Genomic DNA, 20,438 nt, shown 5'->3' on the forward strand with positions numbered 1-20,438 from the left:
GCAAATGGTGGAATTTGAGTTTTGAAAAAAAAATCTAGAATTAAAGTTTCAGTGATGACCATGAGTTATCAGTTGTAAAAACCCATCTGGTTCACTAATTTCCTTTTTTTGTAAAGAAGGAAACTGGTGTCCTTCCTTATTCTGGCCTACATGCAACTCCAGACCCCTGGCAATTTTGTTCACTTTTATCTGTTCTCAAATGGCCGAGCAAGCCACTCACTTGTATGACTATTTGGTCCACCTGCCATCAAGGTAGGCACTGGAAATGTAAATAACAAATACAGCTGTGACCCTGCAGAATCCTCCTCATCAACATCTGTGGGCTAGTGCCAAAATTGGGAGAGCTGTCGTACAGACTAGTCCAGCAATAGCCTGGCCTAGTCATACTCTTGACCATTTCTAAGGAGGGTCTAGGCCCAAAACGTCAGTTTTCCTGCTCCTCTGCTGCTTGGCCTGCTGTGTTCATCCAGCTTCACACCTTGTTACCTCACACTCTTGGGATCATAGTTTACAGACACGGTTGTTACCATCCCTGGGTATTTCCTGTCTCATTGGCAGGACAGATGGAGCAAAGGTGGTGGCACAGTGGCACTTCTGGAGGCATTGCTCTGGGAGTCCTCAGACCTTGTGAAGCATTGTGACACCTTGTGACATGTAGTCAAACATAGGCAAAGACACCCCATATGGGTTACTATGTGTTGTCTGCCTCCAGACAAGATCGTGAATCATTGGTATTCCATGTTAAGCACCATGTGAAGGAAGTGCTGAGGGCAGCAAGGGCACTACTGGGCAGGGGATTTCAACGTTCATTCTCGAGTGGCCTGACAACCGTATTACTGTCCAAGCTAGTCAAAGCTTAGAGGACATAACTGTTAGACTGGGTCTACTGCAGGTGGCAAGGGAACCAATGAGGGAAAAGAATACTTGACACTCCGTACTCTTCCACAGATGCATTTGTTGGTGACCGTGTCAATAATGGTGACCACTGTGCAGTTCTTTTGGAGGCAGTGTCCTGTCTTTACGTTGAGTATATCCTCCATGTTGTGTGATGCTACCACTGTGGTAAATGGCATAAATTTAGAACATATCTAGCAATTCAATACTGGGCATTCATGAGGCACTAAAGGCATGCGTTATGGGTCCTGACAATATTCTGGCAATACTACAGAAGACTTGTGCTCCAGGACTGCCATGTCTCAAGTCAAGCTGTTCCTGTACAAGTAAACACTGGCATCAACCCAGCACTATGGAAACAGGCCCAGATATTTCCTGTACACACAACTCAGGCCAAATCCAGTCACCGCCCCGTCAGTTCACTTGTGATCATCAGTAAAGTGATGGAGGGTATCATCAACAGTGCCATAAAGCAGCAGCTGCTCACTGATGCCCAGTTTGGGTTGTACCAGGGCCTTTGAGGTGAGCGGAGAGTGACTGTCCATGACATTCAAGGTTATGTTTGGCCAAGTGTGGCATAAAGGGGTCCCAGCAAAGCTGGAGTAATGAGAGTCAGGGGAAACCTCGTGTACGTAGCACAAAATGTAGTTCTGGTTCGGGGTCAGTCATCTCAGCTCCAGAACATCTCTGCAGAAGCTCCTCTGGGTAGTGTCCTTAGTCCAACCATCTTCAGCTGCTTCTTCAATGACTTCCCTCCATCATAAAGTCAAAAGTGGGTTTGGGCAATCATTAGCGACCATGTTCAACATCATTCGTGACTCCTCAGATATTACAGCAGTCTGTCAATGCATCAAGACCTGGACAATATTTAGTTTTGGGCTGACAAGTAGCAAGTAACATTTGTACTGCACAAGTGACAGGCAATAATTATCTCCAGCAAGACAGAATCTAACCTTTTATCCTTAATATTCAATGGCACTACTCTCACTGATAGTGGAGGATTCAACATCCTGGGGATTACCGTTGACCAGAAACTGACCTGGACTTGCCATATAATTACAGTGACTACAAGAGCAGGTTAAAGGCTAGGAAGATTGCAGCATGTAGCTCACCACCCGACTCCCCAAAGCCTATCGTCTACAAAGTGCAAATCAGGAGTGTGATGAACTACTCCCCACTTGTCTGAATGAGTACAATTCTAACAAGAGGCTTGACACCATTCAGGACAAAGCAGCCCATTTGACTGGCATTACATCCACGAATATTCAATCCCTACACCAATACTTAGTAGCTGTTTGTACCACCTACAAGATGCACTGCTGAAATTTGGAGGTTTCTTTGGCAGCACCTTTTTGAAGCCCAAAATTTCTACCTCCTGAAAGGACAAGGTCAGCAGCTACATGGGAATACCACCACCTTCAAACTTTTCTCCAAAATACGCTTCATTCTGACTTGGAAAGGATATCATCTCTTCCACTGCCACTGGGTAAAAATCCTGAACTCTGTCCCTAACAACATGTGGGTGCAGCTACATCTCAAGGACTGCAGCAGTACAAGAAGGAAGCTCACCACCACCTTTTCGTACAATTTAGGAAGGGCAATAAATGCTAGCCCAGCCAGCAATGCCTCGATGAGGCAGTGGTGGTAGAGAATGACAAAACTAAAAGTAAATCCCACTTGATCGCATCATGCTGTGGAACATGCTGCTCAATGTGCTTAAAGATCTGTGGGTCAAGAATTGGCTTCTTCTGTCACATCAAGATCTTGGTGGAAACATGTCAACCCAAAGTAGTAGGTATCATCCTAAAATCAATTGAAAGCCACATCAGCAATTTGCTTTCAGACTGTGATGGTCTCAATGAGAGGCAAACTGCTCATGTGTTTCATGATATTTACTTGAATGATGAGTACTGACCAGGACAATGATGACTCAAATGCAAATATGTAATGCAATCTCTCTCAATTCTGCCAGAATAAGCAAACTTAGTTTAATATCTTGTCAGAATGTTCATTTTTGAAAATGCAGCACACTGTGTACCCTAGATTTTGGCTGGAATCCATGACCACTGACTTGGCAGGGTGTACCATGTTGATCCTATGAGATAGAACAGAGTTCCTGTTTCATTTTGGGGATGAGAGGGGAAAATGGAACAAAACAGTGGTGGCAGGAGGGGATAAAAGGATGATAGTCGACATGGAAACAAACCCTTCAATCCAACTTGTCCATGCTGACAGATATCCTAAATTAATCAAAAGTCCCATTTGCCAGCATTTGGCCCATATCACTCTAAACCCTTCCTGTCCATGTACCCATCCAGATGCCTTTTAAATGTTGTAATTGTACTAGCCTCCACCACTTCCTCTGGCAGCTCATTCCACGCATGCATCACCCTCTGCATGAAAATGTTGCCCCTTAGGGCCCTTTTAAAATCTTTTCCCTCTCATCTTAAATGTATGCCCTCTAGTTTTGGACTCCTCCCAACCCAAAAGACCTTGTTTATTTACCCTATCCATATCCCTTATGATTTTATAAACCTCTATAAGGTCATCCTTCAGCCTCTGATGCTCCAGCGAAAATAGCCCCAGCCTATTCAGCTCTTCCCTATGGCTCAAACCCTCTAACCCTGGTAACATTCTTGTAAATGTTTTCCAGACGCTTTCAAGTTTCATAGCATCCTTCCTGTAGCAGGGACCCAAAATTGCCCATAGTATTTTAAAAGTGGTCTAACCAATGTCTGGTACAGTGCAACATGATCTCCCAATTCTCAATTCTCCCTGTGCTGACTGCACTGACCATTAAAGGCAAGCATACCAAATACTGCCTTCACTGTCCTACCTACCGGTGAGTCCACTTTCAAGGAACTACGAACCTGTGTGTCAGGGTCATGGCCCTCCTTTCCCTGCTGCCACCTTCCGTACCTGACTGCCAAGATCTCAAGCTGGTGGGTAATGTGGCCTGGGACAACTGGAAAACCACCATCGTCCCTTGCCACCTCTAGCTTGCCCATGTACAATGAGGAGGAGCTCAGCTTGCTGCTGGGAGGGGTCATTAATGCCCAGGCTGGGTTGCTGCCTGAGAGACCAGGTACCCTAGTGAGGATTACACTTTCGCCCTGATGGCAGGGAGCAGGAGATCAGAGCCAATGATCCAATTTTGCATGACAAGTCAGAAAAGCTCATTTACTAATGTGTTTTTTTTTTAAAGACACCATCTGATTTGCTTTGGCAAGGACAAATGGTTCAAAAATGATTTGTGAAGTTCAGATTTCACACCCCTGGCAGCCATCTGTGAAAAACCATTTAAGTGAGGGATTTGCATAGATAAGAGCATTGAAACTAAACAGTGCTACATACAAGCGCTCAGGATCTGCCTCTGATTTGATTTCAATGGAAACATTTTCTGTTATTCAATGCATCAGCGATTGAATTGTACTGACACTCCGGTGCAGTGCTGAAGGAATATTGCACTGTTGGAGGCAGTGTCTGCCAAAGTGAGATTAAACTCTGGCCCTCTCTTTCTGCCCTCCCCCCACCCCCCCAACACAGTTGGCTGTATAGGTCTCACAACATCATTCTAAGTGCAGCAAAGGAGTTATTCCTGATGGCCTCATCAATATTTACCCCTAAATCCACATCCACAAAACAGATTATGCTCCTGTATCTCATTGTCATTTGTGGAATCATACTGTGTGCAAATTGGCTGCTGTGTCTCCTACACCAAAACAATGAATACACTTCAAAAAGCTTTGCTTCATTTTCATACAGAAGGAATATAGGTTGACTGAAGTGATTGGTGGTGTGTGCCTTTTTTCAAATTAATAATTCTATTTGAAGTTCCCAGTCATGTACTTATTCTCTTCAGCAGGGTGAGAAATGGAGATGGCTGTCAGCATAAAGCGCAAATTCGAAGAGGTAGATGGTTCGTCATTGTGTTCTTCACCCAAGGAATCGGATGATGACATTTCCAGCAGTGACAGTGCAGACAGCTGTGACAGCCTCAACCCTCCCACCTCCAGGGAGCTGAGCCGTAAGTGTTGAAGGCAGTTAAAGGGACAAGCTTTCAACTTAGAATCACAGCTACAGTGTGCAACTCAAACAAGATAATAAGCTATTACATGCACTTTTGGTAGAAAAAGAAAATCTTTCCAAGAGCCAGTGAATAAAGCAGCTTAAGATTATACCTCAGGAAGTCTTTTTGGTTTGGGAGAAAGATGTACCAAATGCTTTCAGGTGAATACTGGTAACAGCAGTCTCATAATTAAATCTTTGCTCCCTTATCAGTTTACTCATGAGCCCTGTTCTTTGTGGGCCTAAGTATACTGGGATGAGGGTTTTGGACTCAGCAGTGTAAACACCTTTTAACTCATGGACACTAGTCCTCAATTCAACTCAATTAGAGAAGACTAGTGTCAAAGCCACTCTCAAAGTGCAAGATTTGTGTTCATGATTATGAAAATGGAGAAAGAAACATTTCAGCCAATTCATCACCTTGCGTTGTAAGCATGCTTTACTGTATGGATAGACTAGATGAGTATTGTAAAATTTGTCAGATAAATCTACGCTGGGGCTGTGGACCCAAGGGGTTTTCTATTGTCAAGAAATTGAAACCTGGCTTAGTGTTTTTGAGAAAACTTGCAGTTTTGCTCTGGGTTTCTTGAGGTAAGACACACTAGGGCATAGCAGTTCAAATCTCTATTTACTGTAATTTGGTTGGGGATACTAACTTATACTAAGGTCTTTCCTTAATGCTTGTAGCTTCACAGCAAAACTTAGTCTGAATTACTATTTATAGTTTTTACCTGCTCTCCTGCTCCCAACAATTTCAGTTCCAGCTAGGTAGGTGATTAGCCATAGTCTACGAAGGACAGCAGGCAATTCTCTATCACAGAGAAACATTCAGCTATATAACTTGAGGGGAACTGCTGTGTATGGGGCGGGGAGGGGGGGGGGGGGCGGTAAGGGGTCAGCAGGCAGGTCCCAAGTCTATCTCAATCAGAAGAGGAACTCCACTGTCAAGCTAACTGAACTATCAAGCTACTGACAGTTCTAGGTAGCAAAGCACTAAATTCACACATTTCACCCGCCCCCCCCCCCCCCCCCCCCCCCCCCCCCCCCCCCACCCCCGCACTAAGTTCAGGAACTCTTTCCTACAATGTGATTTTTCCAGACAGTCTTCCCACATTGTGCCTGCTTTTGGTCAAACTGCCACTGGTGAAAAAGCTTGAGCTCATCCATCCTCTAATGATTCAGTCATTTTATGAATCAGCTCATTCTGATTTGAGCCTTGATTTGATTAACAGTTGCTGTTTGGTTTTTAACCACAGCGGGGATTGAGGAAGACGCCCTCCAATTGGCCTTTATATCTCCTAGAGCAGAGAGGTGAAGAGTATTATAATACTTCTCCTCCTGAATGTTCTCTTCTGAAAAGTGGATGTGAGGTGTGGAGAAAGTTGGATTATCAGTGATGCCCTCCATTGTTAAATGGTCTGCCTGCAGTCCAACATGGCTGTGCGAAGGATGGTCGGATCAATTGATGACTGGCGAGTGATGGGCATCTGTAGGACTGTACACAACAAGTTTCAAGACCCTCAGCAGGAGAGTGAGAAATGCATATTTAAACATTAAATCTTTTGCACTTGGTTTCAGAACAGGTAAGTTTTGTAAATGTGTGTGAATAAGACATCAAAAGTCAGTCACGTGGTTTTTGATCCATTTCAAACTGGGCAAAAAACAATCCAAGAAGCCAATATTTAACAGCATAACTTCCTAATTCTGTGCAACTTGCACCCTGTTTATATGGAGATTGTTTTAATTACATAATGGCAACTCCTTATACAATACTGAAAATTTTCAATTCACTACAAATAGCCTGATGTTCAACAATTAATATAAGCCAACTAATAAACCCTCAACTGTCCTATTAGGTTGTCTGTAGTGTTGCCAAAAAACCTGGTCCCTTTAAGCTTTCACTAGCTAAAAGGAGCTGAGCAAACCAATAAATTATTTAATACTCACTCAATATTTTCCAGTTGATAGATATCATGCACCTCATCCTTACTGGGCTGCTCTTTCAACATCCAAATTACCTGAGGAAAGGTCAGGCTATAGCCAGATTCTCTCTCCATTCATTCAATATTGCTTCTCATTGACTTAAAACCATTTGATCAATGGTGGCACCTGTTAACTTTATCCTTCTGCTGACTCTTAAAAACTATATTAAATCAATGACCTCTTGCATCTCACGGCTTAATTGAAGGAATAACATTTTATTATTTATTTTTTTTTAAACCTGAATTTAATCTCTTCTGTGAAGTGGAGGTCGACTTTCCAACTCCTCCTCCTCCTCTTCTCCTCCACCCCGCCATTGCAAGTAAAACCAAAACACCCAGAGAAGCTCACCTCATCTCATAATCTGTTGAAGGAAATGTGGAAAAAGTGGTGTGACCGGCCTCTTGACACCCTCCCTGCCATTGCCAACCTGGTACAGAGAGGTTAAACGAAATGATCTCCTGACCATCACGCTATGATCAAGAAGTAGCAATTTATTTATCTAACTCTAACAGTGAACAAATTAACAGACTACTAACAAACCAAACAATTCCCCCTTAACTACTAACTATTCTTGAATAAAACAAAATTCTAATGGTATGCTGTTCCAATAAATAGAAGTCACGCTTATACATTCCAAAATAATAAAATAAATTAGAACTTAATCTCTTGATTACAGCCAGGATATGTCTTCTACAATGTTCTGTACCTTCTTTGCTGTTCAGTCAAAAGCTCCATTGTCCATCAAATTCTTGTGTCAGGAATATTAGCTAAGAGTGCAGCTGTATCTTTTAGTCAGTTTTCTGAGAGCCAGTGATTTTCCTCTTTTAGGGCTGCTAATTTTAGGCTTGTTATTTTGACAGATGGCAGTTGCTCTCTCACCAATTTTTCAAATGTCCTCTTCTTGATGACCTATTAATTTCTTAGAATAGGATTGGTCCTAGGTTGTCAAAACAATCAAATTTAAACTTTTTTTAAGTTTAATTGTCTGCTTTAAATTAATTGGCTGATTTTCAAACTGGCTGCCTTAACAACAAACTAAACTACTGCCTTGGTTGTTAACCATACAGCCTTTAGATATAATGTTTCATTTTCAGGAGATCTCTATATGCACCTGTCTCTCTCTCTAAATCTCCGAGCCTAGAAAAAAAACATCTTTTAAAGGGACCACATGCTCTTCCCTCTATCGTTTTACAAACATCAAATTCTGACATTCGCCTTCCAATCCACAAATACTCGATCCAACTTTGCAACACCTGTTCTTAGGGAAATAATGGCAATGTCTCGAGTCCACGCCAGTAGTGTCAAACAAGATAACTGTAAATCAGCAGCATCTTTTATACTATTGGCATGGGCTACTTTTTAAAATTATTTATTTTATGTGGGCATCATTGGCTGGGCCAGCATTTATTGCCCATCCCTAATTGCCCTTGAAGGTGGTGGTGAGCAGAGGTGATGGTTACCCACACTGAGTTCTGGAAATGGACATGTTCTGTTCATCGGCTTGAATTGACCTCACCTTGATGAATGTATAAGAGATATCTTAAGATCAGGGAAGCTGGGTGCTATGCACTTTGCTGGTTGAACTGCTGTAACTAATAATTCTATTAGGTGGTAATTTGGCCAATTTTAACTGATCTGCCCTTTGGGTTTAATTTTGGTTTTGGGCAGTATTTTTAAAAAAAAGAGAGAAATATTTCAACTTCCTGTTACACTCCCTGCCTAACTCCGTTCAGTTAACTTCAGTGGAACTGAATGTCAAATGGGCCATGTAATAGGTCTCCAATGTGGAGTGATTTTTAGGGTTTGCTCAGTAACTCTGCAAGTTGTTTCTCTTGAAATTTAATCGGAGGATGTCAGTCACGAAGAATTCAGTGATATTTCAGTGCAGATGAGCAAGTGGGCAGCGTTGGGGACAGGCAGCTTAAAGCATTTGAGTTGAAGGCTGGAGTGATAGCAATTGTTTGCAAAAAGCTGACTGGCTGCTTTTCTAAATAGCTGGAGGTGAGCAGTCAATAAGTGACTCACGACACTTCTGCAGCTACAGCATTCACACAAGCTCTATGAAAACTGACTCATTACCTCCAGGAGATTGTGCAACTAGCGTTAAACTGGTGAGGTGCTGTATTTGTTCCCTGAATGTGAGAATGTTAGCTGTGGTGTTGATAAATGTTTTCTCATCTCAGTGAAAGGCTCTGTCCAATTTTAATCACATTTCATGGACGATTTCCCTAAGTCAGACACTTTCTTTTTTTTAAAAAAAGAGGCAAGTCACTTTATTTTGATGTAATCCTGCCGTAGCGCTGAAATGACTGGACCCTGAAGAACTAGTACTGATGCTGACCTTTCGGGTTCATGATTGCTATTTGATTGAAAATGTTTGGCCCTCCATCAGTTGGACCATTTTCATTATCGTGGGCTTTTAATGGTCAGTAAATTGAATCTTCTTTCAGAGGAAAACTTATGTATGTTTGAAGTCTTAAGAGACAACCTAGATTCCTGGCTCTGCTGAGAACCTGTAACCTGCCCTCACAGTCTTAAAATTAAGCATTTATATAGTGCTTTTCACAACATCCCATAAGTACTTTCTAATTAATGTTGTATTTTCCTGAAGTTACTTTGGTTTGTTTCGTTCAACCCAGTTAGTCCATGCCAGTGTTGATGCTTCACTGAGCATCCTCCCATCTTTCCAAATCTAAATCTATCATTGTAAATCTCTATTCTGTTTGTCTAGCTGCCCTTTAAATTCAACTATACTAATTGTTTCAATCGTTCCTGTGGTAGTGAGTTCCATATTCTCACCACTCTTCAGGTGAACAAGTTTCTTCTGAATTCCTGGTAGGAGTACTTGGTGACCATCTTACATTGATGGCCTCATTATTCTCTTCCCCACAGAGGAAACATTCTCTGTATCCATTTAATCAAAATTGTTCTGAATTTTAAACATCTCCATTGCATCACCCCTCAGCCTTTCTGTCCAAGGGAGAAAAGACCCTGGCTTTAAGTCCTTACCTGATATATAAACTTAGAAGTTTCAGAGATTGCCTTTGTAAACTTCGACACCTTCTCCAGTGCCTCTGGATCCTTTTTGTCATACACAGTAACTGGGACAGCACGCAGTACCCTTAAGTGTGGTCCAACCAATGTTTAATACAGATTCAGTATAACATCCTTACTTTTTAATTTTATTGCTTTAGCAATAAAACTGATTGCTTGGCTTGCTGTTTTTATAGCCTTGCTAACCTGTGCAACATTTGATTGTATTTGTACTCCAGGAGCCCTGTTTTTTGACTCAGTTCTTGAAAGTGCCATTGCAGGTAGACAGGGTGGTTAAGGAGGAATTTCGTACGCTTGCCTTCATTGCTCAGACCATTGAGTATAGGAAAATGAAAGAATTGCAGATGCCGTGAATCAGAAACAAAAACAAAAAGGTTGCTGGAAAAACTCAACAGTTCTCCACAGATGCTGCGAGAGAAAACCACAGTTAATGTTTCGGGTCTGATGACCTTTCCTCAGAACTGACCCATTCTGAGGAAGGGTCGCCTGACCCAAAATGTTAACTCTGATTTTTATCTCCGCAGATGCTGCCAGAACTGCTGAACTTTTCCAGCAACTTTTGTTTTGATTCGTTGAGTATAGGAGTCGGGATGTCATGTTGCCGTTGTACAGGATGTTGATGAGGACACTTTTGGAGTATTGTGTACAGTCCTGGTTGCCCTGCTATAGGAAGGATATTATTAAATTGGAGAGGGTTCAGAAAATATTTACAAGGTTGTTGCCAAGACTGGAGGGTTTGACTTGTAGGGAGAGGCTGGATAGGCTGGGACTTTTTTCCCTGGATCATAGGAGTTTGAGGGGGTGACCTTTATAGAGGTTTATAAAATCATAAGGGGCATGGATAGGTTGAATAGCCAAGGCCTTTCCCAGGGTGGGGGAGTTCAAAACTACAGGATGTATTTTTAAGGGGACAGGAGAAAGATTTAAAAGGGATTTGAAGGGCAACATTTTTTGCACAGTCTTTCACATGTGGCAGGAACAACCAGAGGAAGTGGTAGATACAGATATGATTCCAAAATTTAGAAGACACTTGGATAGGTACTTGAATAAGAGAGCTTTAGAGAGATATGGAACTAGCCTGTGTCAATCAGGTGTCTCAAACTAAATGAGTTGGACTGAAGGTTCTGTTTCCATGCTGTATGATACTATCACTCTTTAGATTTATACCTTTCAAGTAAAAAATGATCTGTCTGCTCTTCCTACCAAAATGCAATACCAACTATTTAATTGTGCACAACATAATTTGTTAACTATTTGCCCTTTCTCCAAGTTTATTAATGCGCTCCTGTAATTTGTTGCTGTCCTCCCCGGTGGTAAAACAAGATTTTCCTTTTTTGAAATCAATGCTGATTATTGATTTATCTTTATTTTCTATTTCTATATCTCTGCTTTCTACAGCCCCTCTCTATCCATCACCACCTCCAGCCCTATATCCCTCCCTATCTCTTGGGCACCCTGGTGAAAGGACTCGTGCCTGGCCACCAAGCCTGTGGCCCATGGCAGAACACTTAAGGACTGTAAAGTTGAACACTTTTTCTTTATTCTTCTGCCTTTATATTCTGTTTTGGTTTATTTTTTGTTTTAAGATGGTGTTGGAGAGTGGCAACACCATACAACACATCTTTGTATTTTGTAACAAAATACATGTGTTAATGAATCAGATCAAAGATGTCCTTATGTTCTGTCCTTTAGGAAGGATTCCATCATATTTCCTAACATTGGTGTTAAACTGATAGTCTGTAATTCTCAGGGCATGTCTGTTAATCTTAAATATAGGAATTAAGTTAGTTTTTTTTAACCAGTCCTCTGGCACTACACATTTTTAATCAACTCTGAAATGAGTAGTAATGCCACCATAGTCTCTGCCCCAGCTTGTTTCAAAATACATGGATGCAATCCACCTGAACTAGGGTTTTTATTCTGAGTTTTAGTTTATTCAACCCACCCCCCCCTTTATATTTTGTATGTAATTGTATCACCACTGATATCGTTTGATATCGATTCTACCTGTTCTAGATTCCTGATAAATGCTGAGGCAAAATAAGTATTGTTTCTGTGACCATTGTCATTACCTATGATATTCTGTCTATCCCTTAATGGTCCCACTCCTATTAACGCCTTCATTATTTTTATAGATGTTCCTGTAAAATAATTTGCATTTTTAATATTCCTCGATAATGTAATTTCTTAATTCCTCTTTGCCTTCCCAATTGTGTTTTTTAAACTTCCTTCCTAATTTCTTTGTATTGTCTCTATCATGCTCTTCCTCTGCACTCGATGTAGAGGTCTTTTTTAACTCTCAAATGCTCCCTTTATGTTTTTATCATCCATGGAGTTCTATAATTTTTGGTTTGTTCTCTCCATTCAGCAGAATATACTTTCCTGCACTCTGTCAAGCTGTTTTAAGTGTTTTCCATAGTTGTTCTGTTTGGCTTTCCCAGTATAGTTTGCTATTTTGTTTTCCCCTAAGTCCAATATGAAAGAAGACAGCCTGCAAAGGGATATCTATAGATTGACAGAGGGAAATGCAAGGTTGTTCATTTTGGCAGGAAGGATAGGAAAACAGAACATTCTTCAAATTGAAAGGGGCTGTGGGACAAGGAATCTGGGCATCCTGCTACACGAATCACAATGTCAGCATGCACTTACAACAAGTAACTGGGAAGGCAAACAGAATGCTGGCCTCTATTGCAAGGGAGATTGAGTTTGAAATCAAGGAAGTTTTCTTATAACTGTACAGAGCTTTAGTGAGACTGCACTTAGTGTGTGAAGTTTTGGCCTCCTTATTTAAGGAGGGGCATACTTGCTTTGGAGGCAGTTCAGAGAAGGTTTACTAGGCTGATTCATGGGATGATTCTCTGAAGAAAACGTTGAGCATATATCCATTGGAGTTCAGAAGAATAGAAGTGACCTTATTAAAACATGACCTGAATTGGCTAGACAAGGTGGATGCAGGAAGGATATTTTCTCATGTAGAATCTGTAAATAGAAGGTACAGTTTAAGTGTAAGGCATCTCCCATTTAAGACAGATTAGGAAGAATTTATTCATGAAAGCTGTCAGTCTTTGAAATTCTCTTCCCCAAGAGCCCTGGAGGCTGGCTAACAATATAATCAGGCTGAGTTTGACAGTCACTTGACTGACAATGGAGCTAAGACTTATGGAGGATTGGTAGGAGAATGAAGTTAGATCACAATCAGATCCAGCTGTGACCCTGTCAAGTGGCACAGCAATCTCAGTGGGCTGAATGGCTGCCTCCTGCTCCTTTTTGTAGTCCTATTTCTCAGTTCCTCAAAATCAGCTTTTCTCTAACCTATTAACTTGATTTCTGTCCTTTTCTATCGTTTTAAATTCTAAAACTATTCCTAAGTACTGTCGCTAGGGAACATGGCAGTCAGTTTGCAGCAAACTTCCACAAGGGAGCTTAAAAATGGATGCATTAGACTGCAATAAGTGCTCTGTACACAAGTACTTAAGTCTTGGTGCAGTCCCTTCTAGTAATGCTCCTGTTTGATCTGATTTCAGTGCACAGCACAGTCATTGACTACTTTTGAACTCGCTTTTCAGCAACTTCAATCTTGAAGAAGCAGAAGCGGCTGAGAGCGAAGAATGTTCGTTTTGACCAGGTCACTGTCTACTACTTCACACGCCGTCAAGGGTTCACCAGTGTGCCAAGCCAGGGAGGTAGTTCCCTGGGCATGGCCAGGCGCCACAACTGCATCCGCAGATACACACTCTGCGAGTTTGCACAGGAGCAGGAACACCTCCACAGGGAAATGCTCCGTGACCACCTGAAGGAGGAGAAACTCAATGTGCGAAAAATGAAGGTAAAGGATTTACCTGTTTGAGGCTTCTGGTTTGGTTGTGATTCCTTCTGAATAATTTACCCTTGTGACTTGAATGAAGTTTGCAAGTGCAACTCTAGTAACTGTGCTGTCAGAACCTGGAGGGTTCCTGAACCATATAGTCAATAAGCACTGTCCAGAAGCTGAGTGACTCCAGGTATCATGAGGCCTTGGCATTGTCTACTTTTAATTATTTAATGTTCAAGGGATAGTAGTTATGTTAATGGACTGCAATGCAGAGGCCTGGACGAATGCTCCAGAGATGGGATTTGAACACCTACCATAGTATCTGGGTTTAAGAGGTAATAGTGACCATGAAACTAACCAGATTGTTGTAAAAGCCCATCTGATTTATAAATCTCCTTTTTGAGGAAGGAGATCTTTTGTCTGGCCTTTAAGTGAATCCAGAGCCAGATGTGTTGACCAATAACTGCTCCTCTGAAATGGCTGGGCAAGCAACTCTGATGTACAGATCCAGAAAGTGGCCTGTCACCACTGTCTTGATGATGGGTGATAAATGCTGGCCTTGACAATGAAGTCTGCATCCCAAGAATAAAGACATTTGTTTTCAAGCTGAATGTAAATGCTCTTAAGGTCTATCATTCCAGTCTTCCTTTTATGGAGCAAGCTCAGCTTTAATTGTGGGTCACAGCCCAAGTCAACACTTTGTTAAAGAACTAGCCTTCTGATGGAGAATGCCATCGGGGCATTGCACTGGAAGATTGGTTTCTCTATATCTCAAAAGTGACTTAGCTGACAGAGGATGAGTTGAAAAATTTCAGTGTTTGAAGAGGGGAAAATGGCACTACTTCATGTGGGTAAATTGGTTGTGAAACTATAGATTGCACTTTAAGTGCTGTGGTTAGTTGAAGTAGAAACGATAACCAGTCTAATCATAAATGGTGATAAGTAGATGAAGGAAAAGAGCAGAAATGAGGCCAGGGTGGATAAACTGTTAAGGCTGCTTGCTTCACTGGAATGTTTCAGTTCCACGTCCTTGCTATGATTGAAGTGTCTCAACAAAATTGCTTGTTACAGTTTAGTATCCGAAGTGTTTCAATGTGCAGATCTTTTCCAGGAGTTATCTTCACTGAGATGCATCTGAGTGAACTGCAACAGGCTCCCAAAAACCACCTTCCTCCAACATATCTGACTCCAAGAACTGCCATGGGATTTTGGCCTTTTCTCTTGGGCTGTTTGACCTAAATGCAGTTCTGAGGAAGGGTCACTGGACCCGAAACGCTAATTCTGAATTTTTAAAATTTCTTTTCTTCTCAGATGCTGCCAGACCTGCTGGGCTTTTCCAGTAACTTCTGTTTTTGACCTAAACACAGTTTCGTTGTGACGGGATCTTGAGGGAGGGAGAAACAAAACTGGGGAGGTGGAGGGAGATGCAAAATTGGGTAAGGGGATGAGGTGGTGAAATAGAGGATGTTTGTGTAAACAGCCTGGAGTTCACAGTGCCTCTGTGTGCTGGGGAAGGTAGGAGATCATTTTGAGGCAGGTTATCCTTTTCTCTGGTCTTCTGAAAAGCGAAGTGCTACTTTTTCAACAGTTAAGATTGATCCGTTGTGTGTTGTAAGAAGATGTAACATCAACTAGAATGTGCCACTTCATGTGATGAGTTCAGCGCTCAGCCCCTTGATGAGTCACAACATGGGTATGTGGAGAGGGAGCCTTGGACTGCACATTCTAAATTTTCAATTACAGCCCTAACTAGAAAGCAGAGAGGGTCTGCCAATAACACAAAAGAAACTGAAATTGTTGGAGAAACTCAGCAGTTCTGGCAGCATCTGTGGAGGGAAAGCAGAGTTAAGTTTCAAGTCCAGTGACCTCAAAGAATGTTTTCTCTGCACAGATGCTGCCAGAGTTTCTCCAACAACTTTTTTTGTGTTTCAGATTTCCAGCATTACAATTCTTTGTTTTATTCCTCCTGCCATTGTTTTGTCTATTTCTTTTAAAAGACAGGTAGCTTTCTTTTGATTATAGATTCCATCCCATTGGGAGAAAGCAGTTTTAACGTACAAAGAAAATCAATTCAAAATGGTAAATAACAAGTAATTTTCAGTAACATTCAGTACATTAGAAGGAATGAATTGTAATATTGGTGTTTGTTTGTAGATTCTAAAATACTGCAGCAGGTTGTATTTGAAACCAGTATTTTCCAGGGAGTCTCTTCTTCCAGATGCCCTTGGAAATGAAATGTACAGTTAATATACTTGAGGGCCAATTACAAATATTATGTACCACTTAATATAACTGAGCACATCCTTGGGATTATAGGTGACATTGATCAATCTCTGTTGTGGTCCTCTCTCTCTAGCAGATTCATTTTTGGACCCCTAGGCTGTAAGCTGCAGACTGATGCCTTTATTGGGGATGACTCGGACTCTATCTTTTCTTTTTGTTTTTTAATCAGAGATGAAGTCTATTCCAGAATTGTCTAAGCTTTCCTCGAGGAAGGTCTCACAGTGCAGTTATTGCAATGAGCTTTCACATCCAAGGACAACGTAGCTTGTAGAATGAACGCATTAGCAGCGAAACCTGATGGAAACGTTGCACAAGTACATACAATATTGGTCTTGTTCTTTATCCCACAGATACCTGACCATAAATTATTCTAAATGTTTTTCAACAGTTGACAAAGAATGGTACGATTGAGTCGGAGGAAGCCAATGTGCTCACGATTGATGATGTTTCTGACGATGACATTGATGTGGACGGTATTGAGGTAGATGACTATTTCTTTTTACAACCACTACCCACAAAAAGGCGAAGAGCGTTATTACGTGCATCAGGCGTCAACAGGATTGATACGGAGGAAAAGCATGAGCTGCGAGCCATTCGCTCGTCCAGGGAGGAATGCGGGTGCGACTGTAGGTTTTACTGTGATCCTGAAGTGTGCCCCTGTAGCAAAGCGGGAATCAAATGCCAGGTAAGGTCAAAGCTTATGGCCAATACAAGTGACTATTATACTACCTCAGGAGATTAATTTAGTGTTGTTTTAATGTAAACTCTTGTGTTGAGTGTGATTATCAAGGTATTGATACTGATTGCCCAAATAATAAATTTCTAGGACTACAGCACAAATCTGAAATCCATGCCTAGAAAAGGAACTTGATAGTTGTATGCTGTTTATCACCTGTGTTCACCTCAAGCTGAGCAGGAGAAAAATCCCTTTGGTAACATTTGAGGCATTCCCCTTAAATGATACTTCCATGATAGAATTGCTCATCTGTGGAATTCTCATCCCATTTCTTTGCCAGCTAAAAATTTGCACTCTTTCTTTTCTGTAGAGGCTGAGGAATTGGTGCCATATGCACTGCAAAACAGTTTGAAGTCAATGGAAATGCAAATCTGGCACAATATAAAAGTGACTGCTGATTTGCTGTCAGTGGCCAATATCAGTCCTGCTGGTTCCTGCAGGGTTGCACTTCTGGAATTTCAGGTCGATGGCTCACATGGAGTTGACGGCCATTTTCACCATGCCAGGCAAACCTGATCCTCCTCGCTGCATCCATCCCTGCGTTTGTTTTCCAGCAAGGCCCACTGAATGGTAACCAGGAGTCATTGCTGTTCTCCCTGAGCTGTGAATAAATAACTAGCTGTAGCACCACTGCTGCTTTTGTGCCTAAGGCCTGCTTAGTGTAAACCAGGGATATAGCAAAGCTTTAAATACATTCTGCAGATAAGAATTTAACTGCAAGCAACAATTCCTGTTGTAAACTGCTAGTCTGAGCCCTTATCTAGCCACATTTTATGTTGAAGACTACATTCTCTCTTTTTTTTAAAAACCCCTGCATCAAAATTAAATGATTTAACTGGTTACAACAGAAGCAAAACTCTGACGTGGACTCAATTCTGGCCTTCTGAGTATGCTGAATGAGATTCCTGTACAGGTCTGAAGTAATATCCAAACAGCCCTTTACTGTATATTAAGATCATATGGCTACCAGCATAAAAATGTTGACAGCTCTGGGCTTTGTGTGTAATCATAGACTGAACGCAATCCCTTTTCACGGCCTGCTCTGCCCAGTGAGAATGGAGTACCTTTGGTTCTAATTTAGCTGGTGCTCTGTTGGAGTATTCCTAGTTATGAACTGGGTTTCAGTAGTTGCTCATACTTCATTGCATCATCTACTGTAGAAATTTACTACTTCTAAAATGCTGCTGCCCTGTGTCCTAACTTGCACTGAGTCCCTGACTTGTGCCCACCACCCCCATGCTCAATTACCTGAATTGGCTCACAGTCTGGCAATAGTTTTGCTTATAAAGTTTTCATCCTTGCTTTCAAGCCCCTTCATGGCCTCTTCCCTCTCCCCTCTCTTCAACTGTCTTCAGCCATACAACCTTCCAAAGATTTCCAGACACCTTTTAACTTCCTACCTCATTAATATCCCTGGTTTTAATCAGTCCACCTTAAGCTGATGGGCCCTGAGCTTCAAAATTACCCCCTAAACCCTTCTAGCGCTCTTTCCTTTTCTAAGACAATCTTTAAAACCTACCTCTTTGACTAAACCTTTGATTACCTGTCCAAACATCGCCTTATGTGGCTTGGCATCAAGTTTTGTTTGATAATCGTTCAGGTGAAGGACCTTTTGGGGTGTTAAGGTGCTATATAAATGCAGATTGTTCATGGTGCTCTCCTGATCAGGGCAGCCCCAACTTACAAATCCCTGTGATAGCTGCAGCCCTGAAGACAAGTTGTGATACTTCAGTCAATCTGGAAGTTATCGCAGGTTGTCTGAAGTCTGGCCCTCGAGATGCTGTTGGCTGCACTTGTGATGCTTTCAAGTCTGGTCATGGAAAAGTGATTTCCGACACAACAGGCTTGTGATTTTTCAAAGATTTCTTTTCTAGACTTCAGATTACTCAGCTGTACGGGTTAGAGGTAATGTTGTTTCATTAGTACCATTGGGTTACAATTCGTAATCCATCAAACAGACTTCTTTTTAAATGATTATTCCTATAGCTGGTTTGAATAATTAATGTAGCTGTCCTCATGAGTGTCCTGAATATTGCTGATTGCAGCTAACTTTATTAAATAAACTCTAAATGGGCATGGAAAGCCTCTGAAATCTTCAGCTAACCATTTTTTTCTGTCCAAACTATTTTGTAAGCAGGTCCTTGGATGTAACACTAACTCCCATCACCCTCTGGACAGGCAGTAGTGTACTGGTAATATCAATAGATTAGCAGCTTAGAACCCTAGGTTAATGTTGTGGGGTACGTGGGTTCAAATCTCACCAGTGGCAGTTGATGAAATTCAAATTCAATAAAAATCTAGGATGGCCACCCAGTAGGTCATCTGGTTCACTAATGCCTTTTAAGAAAGGAAACCTGCCATCCTTGCCCAGTCTGGCCTATATGTGAATCATGCACAGTAAGGTGGTTGATCCTTGGTGGTCCTCTGGGCAATAAATGTTGGCCTAGCTAGCGATGCCATCATCCCATGAACAAATTTTTTAAAAATTCAATGGTTTCATTCCCTCCTCCTTTTGAACATAAGCCAATTTGAGCCTTGTATTAGATGCCATCAAAAGTGCATCCCTTTTGACTGTTTGGTTAACACCCCAGTAAAACTTTGTAATGAGATTTTGAAGCACAGTTAAACAGTGATAAAAGGCAAACTTTCTGTCAAAGTTCAGTATTGAGCCAAGAGGCTGCCAGGAAACCATTTTTCTTGTCCTGGCAGGTAGTTTTTTTCTCCCCCCTTTCCTCATTGACGGGATAAGGGCATGGCTGGCCAGGCAGCATTTATTGCCCATCCCTAATTGCCCCCAGGGTAGTTAAGAGTCAACCACATTGCTGTGGGTCTGGAGTCTCCTGTAGGTCAGACCAGGTTAGGATGGCAGTTTCCTTCCCTAAGGACATTAGTGACCCAGATGGGTTTTTCCCAACAGTTGACAATGGATTTGTGGTCATCATTAGACTCTTAAAATTCCAGATACTAATTGAATTCAAATTTCACCATCTGCTGTAGCAGGATTCGAACCCAGGTCCCCATTCTCCAGAACATTATCTGGGTTGACAGTCCAGCAACAATACCACTAGTCTGTCCCCTTCCCCTGCCGGAGAAGGTAGTTGCTGGATGACCTCCAGCTATAATAAATGCGTGAGTGCCCAAAGTTGCTCCTGCCGTTTCAGCTGTAAAGTTGATTGTAATATCTAGATGGTTGACCAACCATTACAGAATTTGAGTATTGTGTAATTTGAGTACAAGTGTCTTGTTCCATGGGTGAGGATTCTGATTTTCCATAGACTAAAGTGGATCAAATGTCCACACTCAACCCACTAGCATCTCCCCACATCTGGTTGTCAGATATGGTGAATAGAGTGAGGTAGTTGTTCCATGTTCATGGTTAAACACATGCAAGACTGAATGAGGTGCCGGCTGTAAGTGATTTTGCAGCTGCTGATAATGTTCATGTGGTTCTAACCAAACGTTAACTCTGCTTTCTCTCCACAGATGCTGCCAGACCTGCTGAGCTTCTCCAGCAATTTGACTTTGTTTCTACCAAGTCACTACATGGTCCTTTAGACTTTTAAAAAAATATTGATTAATGACCTGAGTGTATCACTGGCAAGGCTAGCA

At 41.7% G+C, this 20,438-nt stretch overlaps 1 protein-coding gene across 6 annotated transcripts in view; it reads left to right on the top strand.

Annotated features, from left to right (window-relative positions):
* LOC125448173 (cysteine/serine-rich nuclear protein 2-like) overlaps positions 1-20,438 on the top strand; it is a 56,069-nt gene that overhangs the window by 28,675 nt on the left and 6,956 nt on the right. For 4 of the 6 annotated variants that reach the window (XM_048523263.2, XM_059643317.1, XM_048523257.2 and 1 more), the window contains 3 exons: positions 4,760-4,921; positions 13,566-13,825; positions 16,482-16,778. In XM_048523263.2, the coding sequence (XP_048379220.1) occupies positions 4,768-4,921; positions 13,566-13,825; positions 16,482-16,778 (711 nt within the window). In that variant the 5' untranslated portion in view covers positions 4,760-4,767. Of the gene's footprint in view, positions 1-4,756; positions 4,922-13,565; positions 13,826-16,481; positions 16,779-20,438 lie in introns of all 6 variants that reach the window. The other 2 variants (XM_048523259.2, XM_048523265.2) reach the window with 2 other exon arrangements.

Source organism: Stegostoma tigrinum, chromosome X (assembly GCF_030684315.1).
Source record: "Stegostoma tigrinum isolate sSteTig4 chromosome X, sSteTig4.hap1, whole genome shotgun sequence".
Lineage (NCBI taxonomy): Eukaryota > Metazoa > Chordata > Chondrichthyes > Orectolobiformes > Stegostomatidae > Stegostoma > Stegostoma tigrinum.